The sequence below is a fragment of the Bubalus bubalis genome, chromosome 15 (genome assembly GCF_019923935.1).
Source record: "Bubalus bubalis isolate 160015118507 breed Murrah chromosome 15, NDDB_SH_1, whole genome shotgun sequence".
Lineage (NCBI taxonomy): Eukaryota > Metazoa > Chordata > Mammalia > Artiodactyla > Bovidae > Bubalus > Bubalus bubalis.
In genome coordinates, this window is record NC_059171.1 from 30,560,410 (window position 1) to 30,576,471 (window position 16,062).

Genomic DNA, 16,062 nt, shown 5'->3' on the forward strand with positions numbered 1-16,062 from the left:
ACAGAACAAGCCTGGCCCTTCAGAAATAGTGTGGACCTAAAAGAAGAAGATATTAAGAAGAGGTGGCAAGAATACACAGAAGAACTGTACAAAGAAGATCTTCATAACCCAGACCATCACGATGGTGTGATCACTCACCTACAGCCAGACAACCTGAAATGAGAAGTTAAATGGACCTTAGGAAGTATCACTATAAACAAAGCTAGTGGGGGTGATGGAATTCTACCTGAGCTAGTTGAAATCCTAAACTATGATGCTGTGAAAGTGTTCCACTCAATATGCCAGCCAATTTGGAAAACTCAGCAGCATCCACAGGACTGGAAAAGGTCAGTTTTCATTCCAATCCCAAAGAAAGGCAATGGCAAAGAATGCTCACAATACCACACAATTGCATTCATCTCATATGCTAGTAAAGTAATGTTCAAAATTCTCTAAGCCAGGCTTCAACAATATGTGAACTGTGAACTTCCAGATGTTCAAACTTGTTTTAGAAAAGGCAGAGGAACCAGAGATCAAATTGCCAGTGTTCACTGGATCATCAAAAATGTGCCAGAAAAAATATATTTCTTCTTTATTGACTACGCCAAAGCCTTTGACTCTGTGGATCAAAATAAACTGTGGAAAATTCTAAAAAAGATGGGAATACCAGGCCGCCTGATATGCCTCTTGAGAAATGTGTATGCAGGTCAGGAAGCAACAGTCAGAACTGGACATGGAACAAGAGACTGGTTCCAAATAGGAAAAGGAGTACAGCAAGGCTGTATATTGCCACTCTGCTCATTTAACTTATATGCAGAGTGCATCATGAGACACTCTGGGCTGGATGAATCATAAGCTTGAATCAAGATTGGCCAGGAGAAATATCAAAAACCTCAGATATGCAGATGACACCACCCTTGTGGCAGAAAGTGAAGAAGAACTAAAGAGCCTCTTGATGAAAGTGAGAAACGAGAGTGAAAAAGTTGGCTTAAAGCTCAATGTTCAGAAAACTAAGATCATGGCATCTGGTCCCATCACTTCATAGCAAATAGATCAGGAAACAGTGGCAGACTTTATTTGGTGTGAGGCGGGGGGGCTCCAAAATCACTGTAGATGGTGACTGTGGCCATGAAATTAAAAGATGCTTACTCCTTGGAAGGAAAGTTATGACCAACCTAGACAGCAGATTAAAAAGCAGAGACATTACTTTGTCAACAAAGGTCCATCTAGTCAAAGCTATGGTTTTTCCAGTAGTCATGTATGGATGTCAGAGTTGCACGATAAAGAAAGCTGAGTGCCAAAGAATTGATGCTTTTGAACTGTGGTGTTGGAGAAGACTCTTGAGAGTCCCTTGGACTACAAGGAGATCCAACCATTTGATCCTACAGGAAACCAGTCCTGAATATTAATTGGAAGGACCGATGCTGAAGCTGAAGCTTCAGTACTTTGGCCACCTGATGCAAAGTACTGACTTACTGGAAAAACCCTGAGCTGAGAAAGATTGAAGGCAGGAAAAGAAGGGGATGAGAGAGGATGAGATGATTGGATGGCATCACTGACTCAATGGAAATGAGTTTGAGCAAGCTTCAGGTGTTGTTGATGGACAGGGAAGCCTGGCATGCTGCAGTCCATGATCCACAGAGTCAGACACGACTGAATAAATGAAGTGGACTATACTTGGTATGACTGCATCTCTGTTTCTCCTACGTGCCCTTTGTTGCTATCCTTTCACCCTTTGCTGTGGAGATTGTTTTCATCCTGTTTTCTGGCTCTCTTCAGAGGAAATTATCCCATATTTAGATATATATTGTATCTGAGGGAAATGGTGCTTTCCACCATCTTGAATCTTCCACAATGGTTGCTTTTAAATTATCAAATATAAAGAAAGATATGAGAAGTTATTTTTGAAGAAAATCATAGATATTGAGGCATTAATATGTTGGTTAGTTTGGGATTAAACCAATAAAGAGTGCTCTGTGTTTGTGCTTTATGCCAGTAATTGTCTTACCAAGAGTTCAGACATGGCAATTTATGGAAGCAACCCTTCCAGTTGTATTGTCAAAATACACAGTTATGACCTGTTAGTGCATCATAAAATTAACTTAGTGAAATGTGAACAATATTTAAAAATAGAGTACAACATGTTAAAAAAAAATAGAGAAGTGCTTTCATATAGTTAGAGGAAATTATTTTTTCACACTGTGTGTGTGTGTGTGTGTAAGTGAGTGAGTAAACTGTTAAATATAATTGTGGGTTATGCTTGAAAATGCTTGAATTTTCATAGGATATTTTACAATAAATGTAAAACAACAGATCAAAAATGAATGCACTCAATCAGCTTTCAATAAAAAGAGTAAAGAAAATAATCACTAATATATGTCCTTTAGAAAATAGATATTTTAAGTGAGAAAAAGAATAGATTAAAGTTTCGTAGATTGGTTAAGAAAAACAAGGAGAAATGTCATGACCTCTGTGAAAATTCAAGTAAGTCAATAATGAAAACTAATTAAACTTAGCAAATTAGACATCTTATTGGGGGAGATAATCACCACTTTGTTCTGTAAATTATAGGTAATTACTGTCACACACAAAAAAGTTTTATCTCAATACAAGATTAATACAGAACATCTGTTCCATACTTTATAATGGATTTGGTTCATGTTATCTTAGAATAAAATACTTATGTCTTGGGGTGAGATATGTCATAGTAAATAACCCACATGTTATACAGTACACACAATGACCTTTGCTATCTATGTGATCTGGGACAAATTATTTAGCCTCTTTATTAAATGCAGACATCAAAGTATATTTTCCTATTATGGGAATTTTTTAAATTAAATAAGTCATTAAAAGTACTGTGAATGATACCTGGCATGTTGCTAAATGTTCAGTAAATGTGATTTTATTTTTCAAGTAGTTCTTGATTTTTTTTTCCCCTCAGAAACCCATAATTTTCTTAGAGAAGGTATTCAATAAATAAAATTTGTTGATTTGAAATGAATTGATGACATTGGTTGGATGAGTAAAATGACTTCCTTTGGGCAGGCGAAGGATTAGATTTAGTGATTTTTTTTTTTCCAAGTTTATACACATAGTTTAGGGAGGGCTAGGCTTTTGACCTAGTTCTTATGACTCACAAATCAGGGCTCTTCCGGGAAGCAAGTTTAATTTACCACTGAGTAAATTTTTTAAACAACTTTGCTACTCTTGTGGTTATATTTTATGAACATAAAACCCAAAACTTGTTGGAAAATAGAATATTCTGCATCTAATCACTAGTTAACATTTTTTAGGTACCTACTAACTCTACTAAGTCGGAGAAGGCAATGGCACCCCACTCCAGTACTCTTGCCTGGCAAATCCCATGGACAGAAGAGCTTGGAAGGCTGCAGTCCATGGGGTCGCTGAGGGTCGGACACGACTGAGCGACTTCACTTTCACTTTTCACTTTCATGCATTGGAGAAGGAAACGGCAACCCACTCCAGTGTTCTTGCCTGGAGAATCCCAGGGACAGGGGAGCCTGGTGGGCTGCCGTTTATGGGGTCGCACAGAGTCGGACACGACTGAAGCGACTTAGCAGCAGCAGCAGCAACTCTACTAAGTACCCTGTGTGCATGATCTCATTTACTTCTCATAACACTGAAAAATATGTTCTTATTATCCACATTTCAGAGAAAGAAACTGAATTTCAGAGAAGTTAAATAGCTTGATGAGAATCGTTAGTTGGCAAGTTCTAAATCAATATTTTAACTACAAATTTGACCCAGTTTTGTGGGTTCTATCACCAACCTTTTCTTAATCTAACCCAAAAAAGATATTACAAAATCTGAGACAAATTTTGATTCTTCCTATGTAGGTCCTTGCTACATACCCTTAGGAGGAGAAGCAGGATGGAGAGAAAAGGAACAGAAACCTTGCTAATTGTTCCCTGCTTTTTTGTTCATTCAGCATTATAATTTTGTTTGAGTTCTGTGGTATATATGTATTTAGATAGATTGCTCATTTTAGTCAAATATACAATACAACCTTTAGAAATGCCCAAATAATGAATCTTCTACTAGTGTAGAGCACATTAATAAACTTTATAATAAAGAATAGCTGTGTGATCTGTGGCAATAGAGAAACACTGAAAGGAAAATCAGCTATGTAGAAAAACAAGACATACCTGAATGATAAGACAAGTAGAAAGATATGAAATGATAAGTCATTATTTAGGCATCTTTGAAAAATAAATGTATTTACAAACTTCAAAAGCATATTTCAGAAAACATTTGTTTATAATTTCAATGTGTTCTGATTTATATGTTAGTTGAGACAGAATTACAGTATTTAATTGTTTTTCTTATTTCTTATATAAGTGTAGGTTTTATATAATTTATAGGTAGGAAATATTTCAGAAATCATACTTCAGCTATGAATTTTCTTTACTGCCCTTTCCCTCATGATTTCCTCACTTTTGTCTTTTTGATTATGCTTTTGCCCCAGAGATGGTTTTCACTTACCTTATTTGTATTCACTGCTGTGATGACCCAGACACATTGTGCATTGCTGTCATATTGGAATGGAAAGTTGGGAGATGTAAAGGTTCCACTTGGTCCTTGAAGATTAGAGCCACATGTCTTCACTAAAAGAGAAATCACATTTTAAAAGCTGAGCATGTGCCACATGCAAAATCACAGCATTAAAATATCTTGCAAGTAGACTTTAAATTCAAATATGCACAATAATAACCACACTGAAATATGTATAATAACATTCTAATGTGACTTATCAAAATGAGAGTGGTTTTTACATCCTGAAGTTCACAAGTCATATTTTAAACATTAACTGAAAAATAGTTATGAATAAAAGTGTGAGGCATGATAAATTGTTCTATGACTGTAAATAAGTTAGTTTAATTAGAGACAGGTCATATTAATTCAATATTGTGTTAACAAAATTCTATAAAGAGGAAGAAATAAAGCTTTGGATTGATTAAGCAATCTAAATAGTGTTTTCCTTTCTATTAAGTACACTAGGACTCATAATAGCATAATAGCATAAAACTTGTAATTGAGACATCAATATTAAAACTACTTTTTCTGTTCTTAGGACTGTGAATTGGGCCATTCAGACTGCAGAAAAAGCTACACTAAAGTAATTTTAATAAATACCCACAAAATCTGTGTTATAATATCTTCAGTTTTCTAACTCATCTCTCTTCTAGTTGACCAAAGAGTTACTGACCACACTGTATCTGGGGCTTGACTTCCTTCTTGAGTGCCACAAAAGTTTCTAGGTAGTATTACTTTTGATATGCAATTTTTGCCTCATTCCATTAAAATACTGCCTAAGTCATCTTTTTTTTCCCACAATACATCAAATGTAATTCACTGTATTTTTAAATCATGTACAGTTTAACATAGATTTTTCATATGTGCCGGGAGCCGGCGAGAGACATTCCACTCGTGACAAAGGTCATGAGGAATGAGGCTTGGCATACGCAAAGGCGGGATTGAGCCTCGGGAGTGCCCCCGGATATTCTCGAGCATCTACCCCCAAAAACCAGAGTCTGCCTACTTTATTGCTTTGTGCTCTCACCTCTGACTTTACTGGGAGCTGTCCCCCACCACCATCTCGCTCTCTCTGTCAAAGAGCTAACTTACAGCTCCAATTAATAAAGTTCTTGGGCAATTAGGAGTATTTAAATCCAAACCCCTCAGATGGCTCTCTAACTCGCCTGACAAGTTTACCCGGACACCTACAGCTATGCATACGATTGTTTACAGTCTCCCAGCCTCGAGAGGCACGGGAAGCCTAAGATATTCAAATAGCTTAGAGCCTCTCAGAGAATTAGAAACTGTCAGAATAAAACTAGTAAAAGATTTCATTGATGAGCCAATATTTGTTGCCAAGTTTCCACATCCCCTGAATTGTATCCTTGAATGTGTATTAATTAATATAGTTGGTATGTAGAAAAAATAAGTAGTGACCTTGGTGTTAGTAACTTTAGACCCTTAAGGTAATAAATTCTTTCCTTTGTAAACCCATTACACATCCGCCCTATAGGAATGCAATTTTATCTTCGAAAGATGGCGCCAAACCTTAAAATAATTACTCTTAGAGAAAATAAGTCTTTGTTGATAAGTCCTTGTCAAGAGTCATAAAATGTTAATAGGACTTCTGGCCAGAAGATGATGTAAATCACCTAAACCATTTGTATACGATAAATTTGCAGAAAAGAAACTCTGGTTTTTGATAAGCATCAAAGACTGCTGACTTTGCATCCCCTATTATCCTCTATGTGTAACTTAGGGTATAAAAGCCCCTGTTGAAAATAAAGCTATGGGCCTTGCTCTCCAATGCTTGGTCTCCCCATGTCATTCTTCCCTTTAACTTCCAGCTGAGTCTCCATCTGGAGCGCGGAACCCACCATGCTTACTAATTATGCCTGGGCTTCTAAGATCCGACCGGGGAGGCCTCAGTGTCTCCTCTCCTTCGGGAGAAAGGAAGGACGCCTGCGGCCTACTAAGTGGTGCAAACTTCTTGTCTTGAAGTTTTATTGGTCTCCCGCGTAAACCAAGCTACTCAGCTTCTTTTCTCCACTGAATTTTCCTACTGAGCTATCCTCATTCTATTATTCTTTATATCTCTGAATAAATAAATAAATAAATAAATAGGTCGCCTACTCCGCCTCCCCTTCGAATACCCTGGATCAGCCGGGGCTGGACCTTGGCATATATGCACATATGACTTTAAATATAATCATTTTAAAGTTCATTTAATAGAGGTCCCCAAAGTTTTTTTGACATGTCCAAGATCTTCAACTGGTAACTAGTATAGTTAAGATTTGAGCTCAGGTCTTCCCACTCCAAGTCTTATCTTTTTATCACGAAATGTGTGTCTTCCTAGTATGTTAAAAATGTAATTTTTTACTAGGTTTTTTTTTTTCCCTTTAGCTCATATTTTAGCATTAATCTATCTTTGACAACTTTCTGGTAATTCGATGGTTATTTTTAATCTTCTCTTGTTTGTGCCTGATTTCTATATTTTAAACAATATAAATGCTATTTTATAAAAAAAAATTACTTATATTTTTTCCCTCAACATTAATTACCAATCTTTCCTTTTTTCATTTATTACCTCCCTCCTTGTAAGTCTCTCATGCTCACTACTTCATTTTCTTCTCTCCTGTTCAATTTTAAATTTCCAATTTCTGCATTATTAATACTTTGGCTAATTTTAGGCTACCAAAGTTCTATCAAAGCCTTACAAAATTTCTGATGCCTCACAAATTTTTTTCCCAGATTTATTGAGACATATTGATATATAACATTAAGTTTAAGGTGAACAACATGAAGACTTAATTAACATCTCCATCACCTAACATATCAGCATTTGTATGTATGTGTGAATGTTTAGTGAAAATGTTTAAGATCTATTCTCTTAGTAACTTTTGAGCATGTGATACAGCATCAGTGACTACAAATCACCATACTGTACATTATACCTTCAAAAGCTTTTCATCTGATAAACTGGAAGTTCTTTCCCTTTAACCCTAGCACCTCCAGACTCACTTTTAAGAACTGCTATATGCAGAGTATATCATGAGAAACGCTGGACTGGAAGAAACACAAGCTGGAATCAAGATTGCCGGGAGAAATATCAATAGTCTCAGATATGCAGATGACACCACCCTTATGGCAGAAAGTGAAGAGGAACTAAAAAGCCTCTTGAGGAAAGTGAAAGTGGAGAGTGAAAAAGTTGGCTTAAAGCTCAACATTCAGAAAACGAAGATCATGGCATCTGGTCCGATCACTTCATGGGAAATAGATGGGGAAACAGTGGAAACAGTGTCAGACTTTTTTTTTCTGGGCTCCAAAATCACTGCAGATGGTGACTGCAGCCATGAAATTAAAAGACGCTTACTCCTTGGAAGGAAAGTTATAACCAACCTAGATAGCATATTCAAAAGCAGAGACATTACTTTGCCAACAAAGGTCCGTCTAGTTAAGGCTATGGTTTTTCCTGTGGTCATGTATGGATGTGAGAGTTGGACTGTGAAGAAGGCTGAGCACTGAAGAATTGATGCTTTTGAACTGTGGTGTTGGAGAAGACTCTTGAGAGTCCCTTGGACTGCAAGGAGATCCAACAAGTCCATTCTGAAGGCGATCAGCCCTGGGATTTCTTTGGAAGGAATGATGCTAAAGCTGAAACTCCAGTACTTTGGCCACCTCATGCGAAGAGTTGACACATTGGAAAGGACTCTGATGCTGGGAGGGATTGGGGGCAGGAGGAGAAGGAGACGACAGAGGATGAGATAGCTGGATGGCATCACTGACTCGATGGACGTGAGTCTGAGTGAACTCCGGGAGTTGGTGATGGACAGGGAGGCCTGGCATGCTGCGATTCATGGGCTCGCAAAGAGTCGGACACGACTGAGTGACTGATCTGATCTGATTCTACCATTGGACAATTGCATTCATCTCCCATGCTCGTAGGTAATGGTTAAAATCTTGCATGCTAGGCTTCAGCATTAGAGCAACCAAGAACTTCCAGATGTCCAAGCTGGGTTTAGAAAATGAAGAGGAACCAGAGATCCAATTGCCAACATTTGCTGGATCACAGAAAAAGCAAGAGAATTCCAGAAAAACATCTACCTCTGTTTCATTGACTATGCCTTTGACTATGTGGGTCATAACGAACTGTGGAAAGCTCTTCAGGAGATGGTGAGGGATAGGGAGGCCTGGCATGTTGCATTCCAAAGGGTCACAAAGAGTCAGACATGGCTGAGTGACTGAACAACAACATTCTACTCTCTGGTTCTGTGAGTTTGTCATTTTTACCTTCCACATTGAGATCATTATATTGCAACTTCTTTTATGTCTCCCATGTTCACTAGTCTATGTTTTCCTTCACATTCCCTCCACCCCTTTTTTTAAAACTTTATTGGAGCATAGTTGCTTTACAATGTTGTGCTAGCATCTGTTGTACAGCAAAGTGAATCAGTTGTATGTATATATATATACCTCCTCTTTTTAGACTTCCTTCCCATTTAGGTCACCACAGAGCACTGAATAGAGTTCCCTGTGCTATACAATAGGTTCTCATAATTATCTATTTTATACATAGTAGTGTACAAATGTCAATCTCAATCTCCCAATTCAAATCCCATACCCAATTCATACCAATTCATAACCCTCTAAGGTTAAAACAAAATATGGATGCTCACAGTCTATGGCAGCACTCAACATTATCTCAGAAGTTCTAGGTAATGCAATAGAGTTGGAAAAATTTTGGAAAGCATTACAACATTAAAAAAAAAAACAAAAAGTATCATTTTTTAATCAAATGTGCTATTTGCCTACCTAAGCTCAAGAAAGTTAATAATGTATCTACAATTTATACTACTTTATATTTTAGTCACATAATCTGCCTTTGAAGAAAAAATGCATGTGAAAATGTAAATTCGCTTGTATAACTGTAATAGTTGGCAATTCAAATTGAAAGATCAAATTCACACAAGCAACAAAGTGAACATGTAATTTTTAAAAATATATTTGGCAAGAAAGGTAAAAGTCTTCCATAAAAAGAAGCATAAAATATTTCAGAAGGAAATGAAATAAAATCTTAAAAATAAGTACCAAGACAGGTTGTATTCTATGTAAGAACCCATATAACTGGAAAGATTGGTTGCACTCCGCATGGAAAGGCTTTTTACACAAAAATGTTAACATCCTGATTTTAGGGATTTAAAATGAATTGATACAAACTAGCTAATTTGCATATATTCTATGTATCTATGATTATCTTAATTCAGTGTTTTTGACAGTTATTTTACAATATTCTATATGTTTTAGTCATATGTCAGCTATGTTTTTAAAAAGGTAGAGAATAATAGTTAATTTATCATTTTCCAGTTTTGTTTTGGAAGTGAAATGAGCTTATATATATGGAGACATTGTGAGATACTGTAAAGAGGATAACGCTGTTTCAAGTAAATGATATAAGTATAGTAGGAGAAACCAAAAAAAATCAACCCTAGCTTCTCTATCAGTATGCTGTAGTCCTATTCTTCCCTCAGGTCAAGCACATACAGTTAACTATGCTTGGAAAAACATCTACAAAAAAGGTTAAATACAATGAAATATGATTTGGTTCAACCGTAACCTTCAGGCATTTAAATTTGTGCTAGATATAATGTTTCAACTAGTTGAGCAAGACAAGCAAAAATTTTATTTTCTGGTTGAGTAAGAAAGATTCAATTCACAGGTTAAATATTATTTTTGCACACAATATACCAACTGGGTCCTGTCTACAGTTGTCTCTGAGTCTACTGAACCCTGAAGTATCTCTTTCAGTCTCTCTTCCAGAATCTTTTTTTTTTTTTTGGTAATATTGAGGGACTTTGTTGATCTTGTTCCAACATATTCTCAGGATTTGAACATTTCATAAAGCTCCTTCCACTCACTTGCAATTCCTACAACACTTTGAGGATGTTTGCACTTTAAGACCTTGGTACTTGTTGTATTTCTCATTTTATATAGGTTTCTGCTCAAACAGTTCTTAATAGTCTGTTCTATCTGAATAATCTATCTAAACTTTGATTTTTAACCTTCATATACAATTGTATACATAGATATCCATATTTATGAAAAGTATATACATATACAAACGTGTACAGACACACACATATATACCACTGTTTACTGTCTCTTTTCCTTATTGGAATGATAACTTCATGAGAGCAAGGACTCGTTTTGTTCACCATGGTGTCTCCAGTGCCTAGAACAGCATGTAGCACATAGTAGATATTCATTAAACATAGGAATGAATGAATGAACCCATGACTAAAATAATGAGAGTAACAACAAAGATTTGATTTTGTTTCTGATTGGTATCTCCCCACTACTCCCCACCCTATCTGGCTTTTGGATATAGTGGCAATTTAAGCTACCACCCTTTTGTAGATATTCTCTTCCACAAATGTTTCACGAACAGCTCTGTGAACAAGTAAGTTCTACTGTCTCCTGCTCTGGGCTTCCCTGGTAGCTCAGATGATAAAGAGTCCGCCTGCAATGCAGGAGACCTGGGCTCAATTCCTGGGTAGGAAAGATCCCCTGGAGGAGGGCATGGTAACCCATTCCAGTATTCCTGCCTGGAGAATCTCCATGGACAGAGAAGCCTGGCAGGCTACAGTCAATACGATCACAAAGAATTGGACACAACTGAGCAACTAAGCATAGTCTCCTGCTCTAAGGCTGTCCCTTAGGTATGTTGAAAGATTTCTAGCAAGTAGTAATTCTTTGTTATGAGGGGTATGATATGAGAGGTATGATGTGTCTTTAACAGAATCATTAGGATGAAGTCCAAATAGCTTTGTAGTCTGTGTACCTTCACTGTCCCTGCCTCTTCTACTTACTTTGTGTTCATACTTGAGCAAATCCAAACCATCTGAATCCCATTACTTCACCTGTAAACTTAGACAGTTAAACTACATCACCCACACTCTCTGACAGGCATACAGTGACTTACAATTATATTATGCAGTTATCTCTGTGCTCTTAATGGCTTCTTCCAATAGGTGCAAAGAGGTTAGTAGAGCTTGGAAGTTATATTGTTGTCCAATCTCAGTGATATAGCCTTATTCTTATTAAAACGGTTTGATGGCATATAAAACATGGAAAATTATGTTTTTTTTTTTAGTAAAAACTCAGTGTGAATTCAGGTGTATTTGTAATATTTCTCTTCTATTTCACCTGTAGGTTAATATTGTGATCTTACCCTAGCAGAAGTATTTCCATTTATATATTTCAATATCTACAGTGATCTCTTTGCTCATTATCCAGGGATGTGACACATAGTGTTAGATTATTTCTGAGAATAATCTGACATTGGCTATGAAATAAACTATATTTTTTATGCTACACAAGAGGTGGTAGACAAAGCAGGTGATATTAATTTTAACTTTGTAGAGTTTCTACCACTTCTAGAAATTCTAACTTGTAATTTGGAAAACTGAATGTTTTAATAAGGTATGATGATGAACACATATAACAATGAATAGGCACGAACAGCCCAAACTTTGTGAGTTTCATCAAGTCAGAATGGCTTAGACTATATGAGATGTACCAACAAAAAACTTACTTTTTTAGGGTTTCTGATGGGGCCCTGTGAGGTATGATGATAAATATTGCTAGGGAAAAACCTAAAATGACTAAAACTGAATGTGTTTGGTATTTAATGATGGACAACTTCCAGTATTCAGTGAGAACTGAACATGGAGAGACATGTTGTGGTTACTTCCCCACATGAAAGGGAACACTCCCCGGTCTCACAGAGGTTGCTGCTGATGCTGCTAAGTCGCTTCAATCGTGTCCGACTCTGTGCAACCCCATAGACTGCACAGCCCATCAGGCTGCCGCATCCCTGGGATTCTCCAGGCAAGAACACTGGAGTGGGTTGTCATTTCCTTCTCCAGTGCATGAAAGTGAAAAGTGAAAGTGAAGTCGCTCAGTCATGTCTGACTCTTAGCGAGCCCATGGACTGCAGCCTACCAGGCTCCTCTGTCCTTGGGATTTTCCAGGCAAGAGTACTGGAGTGGGGTGCCATTGCCTTCTCTGCTCACAGAGGTAAACTACGGTAAATGTCACTCATAATTTCCTTTTAATCTGTCTCAATGAGAGCCAACCAGTCCATTCTAAAGGAGATCAGCCCTGGGTGTTCTTTGGAAGGACTGATGCTAAAGCTGAAACTCCAGTACTTTGGCCACCTCATGCGAAGAGTTGACTCATTGGAAAAGACTCTGATGCTGGGAGGGATTGGGGGAAGGAGGAGAAGGGGACGACAGAGGATGAGATGGCTGGATGGCATCTCATCGATGGACGTGAGGTTGAGTGAACTCTGGGAGTTGGTGATGGACAGGGAGGCCTGGCATGCTATGATTCATAAGGTCGCAAAGAGTCGGACATGACTGAGCGACTGAACTGAACTGAACTCAACTGAATCTGTCTTTGCCCAAACACCACCTGTGGTAACTGAACTCTGTTTTTACTATCTATGCTTTGCAACAAAGTTGATAGCTTCTGTTTTTATCATGAGATTAATTAAAGCATAAAATAGGGCTTTTATTATATTGATTTGAATTATTTATTTTCTCTCCAAAAAAGCTATCTCCTGGGACTGAGTAAGACCCAGGAGAGGAAAAAGAAAATAGGGATAGTACTTCATTGAATAATAATTTTATAGATGTAAATTTACTTTGGATTTAATGGCAGTGAAGTAAGCATATGATACGTTATAAATAAGAAGTACTTGATGTTGGGTGCTTGAGAAAATCAGACTTATTATTGTTTTAGAAATTTTAGTAAGAATCTACCATTTAAACCTTTTTATGTCCATGACATAAACTGATATTTAGCTTATATTGTAAGCTGATAGCAACTGATACAATATAAAATAACACAATATATTGCAATAAATGATAACACATATATAATACAATATATTGTCACAATGAAAATTAATATTTTTATTATTTACTAATCAAACACATTCCAGATCTAAAAGCACATATGATTGAACAGTTGAGAACTTTTGTCCAGAGAATGTAATCATGAGACTGTTCACTGAAAAAAAAAAAGAACTTTCAAATTTAATGGATTTTTTTAGATGCTATATTTTTAACTAATTTGTGAAAGCTGAATGCTGTATGCTAATTATTCTGAAAATTCATGTATTCCAAAAACAATAAATGAGTGCATATTCTGCTTGATACAGTGCCAGAGACTGAAAGTGGCAAGGTAAAAAAGAGAGTCAAGGTCTCTGCCCTCATAGAGTTTATAGTCTAGAAGAGAAGAGAAATACTAAACTAGGAGATTGGATTTACAAGATACTATGGGCATAACCTCAGATATGCAGATGACACCACCCTTATGGCAGAAAGTGAAGAGGAACTAAAAAGCCTCTTGATGAAAGTGAAAGAGGAGAGTGAAAAAGTTGGCTTAAAGCTCAACATTCAGAAAACAAAGATCATGGCATCTGGTCCCATCACTTCATGGGAAATAGATGGGGAAAGAGTGGAAACAGTGGCAGACTTTATTTTTTTGGGCTCCAAAATCACTGCAGATGGTGATTGCAGCCATGAAATTAAAAGACACTTACTCCTTGGAAGGAAAGTTATGACCAACCTAGATAGCATATTCAAAAGCAGAGACATTACTTTGCCAACAAAGGTCTGTCTAGTCAAGGCTATGGTTTTTCTTGTGGTCATGTATGGATGTGAGAGTTGGACTGTGAAGTAAGCTGAGTGCCAAAGAACTGATGCTTTTGAACTGCGGTGTTGGAGAAGACTCTTGAGAGTCCCTTGGACTGCAAGGAGATCCAACCAGTCCATTCTGAAGGAGATCAGCCCTGGGATTTCTTTGGAAGGAATGATGCTAAAGCTGAAACTCCAGTACTTTGGCCACCTCATGTGAAGAGTTGACTCATTGGAAAAGACTCTGATGCTGGAACTGGGGGCAGGAGGAAAAGGGGATGACAGAGGATGAGATGGCTGGATGGCATCACCGACTCAATGTACATTTGGGTGGACTCTGGGAGTTGGTGATGGACAGGGAGCCCTGGCATGCTGAGATTCATGGGGTCACAAAGAGTCAGACACGACTGAGTGACCGAACGAAACTGAACTGATAAAAAATCACTTCAAGAAAAAGCAAATGGGTCAAGAAGTTTAGAAATTTCTAAATTGGAAGTTATAGGAAGTACAAAAGATATATGAGTTCAAACAGAAAATAAATACTTTGAAAGATATGAAAAATATTTTATAAATTAAACATTAAAATGAAGGACTTTGTAAACTAGCAAATAAAATGCTCTGAAAAAAAAAATTGAAGAACTAATTTTTAACTGAGATCAGAAAAGATTTGCTATAAAAAAATGAATAAAGCTTGGTAGAAATTTATTATCAAAGTTGACAAAGGAAAATAGGACAAATGAGAATACCACCAGAACTAGTGTCTGTTCTCTTAACAGACATAAATAGGAATTGTGAAGTTTTCACACAGATAATAAACAGCTTTAAATAATGTACAGATAAGTGAGTTAAGTATCAGAATTTTAGTCTCTCTGCATCATATTTGGCATAGTTCTTGAAGGACAATGTTCAACTACACTTTATCTTTCTCTTGCATTCTTTCTTCCTGAGAAGGGAACTCCTAATAGTTTGGAAAGTTTCACATGAAGTTATTTTTATTATGAAGTGAAATCCTACATTAACATTTCCTCTATAACAATCTGAACCCAAAAGCGTAGATTTAAGCAATGCCTTGAAATATGGTTATAATACTTTTAATATTTCAGAATCTCATTTTGTTCTTGTTTTATTTGTTTAGTAACTATTTAATATAGTATATAATCTCATTACCTGAAAAATATAGAATTATTAAACTAAGATCTGTATTGAACTTCAAATAAATGGGTATAGAAACAGTTCTCTGAATCAGTTAATATTCTCATATTGTTGACTGTTAGTCATGAAACACACACACTCATGCATACACACATGCATCTGAAAGTGAATGATAAAACCTATTTAAACCAGTGCCTGGAACTGAATAAATAGTACTTATCCCTGAATAAGTAGTTCAGCTCAGTAACATTTAATTGGACATCCTAGTCTCCATGTCTTCATGAGATGCTGACAAAATATCAGAAGTAGAGTAACAATTAGGACTAATCGTCAAATAGATCTGAGTGTCATCTGCAGAAGAATGAAGGTCTAATTCATGTCTTCACTGAAAGGAAGCATATAAATATGGAATACTACTGAAATGAACCCAGAGCAGGGAACTGAAAAACAGAAGAGATGCTATGAAAGGGACAGAATTAAAATTAGCAAGAGGCAGACTGCACAGGATCAGATAAATCTGATTAAAACTCAGCAAATGCAATTTCTATTAAAAAGGAAAATCAAATACACAAATTTTCAAGACATAAAAGTTTTTTTATTCTTTCCTAGTTCTTGGATGTTAGTAATTTAATCTAGTTATGAAGGTCATATTTACATATGATACGGCCTCTCCTTGTGCTCTGTTTCCCTG

General features: G+C 36.6%; 1 protein-coding gene across 2 annotated transcripts in view; it reads right to left on the minus strand.

Annotated features, from left to right (window-relative positions):
• The window catches only part of CSMD3 (CUB and Sushi multiple domains 3), a 1,458,322-nt gene that overhangs the window by 725,200 nt on the left and 717,060 nt on the right, over positions 1-16,062 (minus strand). For both annotated transcript variants that reach the window (XM_044928635.1, XM_025265188.2), the window contains one exon: positions 4,486-4,607. In XM_044928635.1, the coding sequence (XP_044784570.1) occupies positions 4,486-4,607 (122 nt within the window). The remainder of the gene's footprint in view (positions 1-4,485; positions 4,608-16,062) is intronic.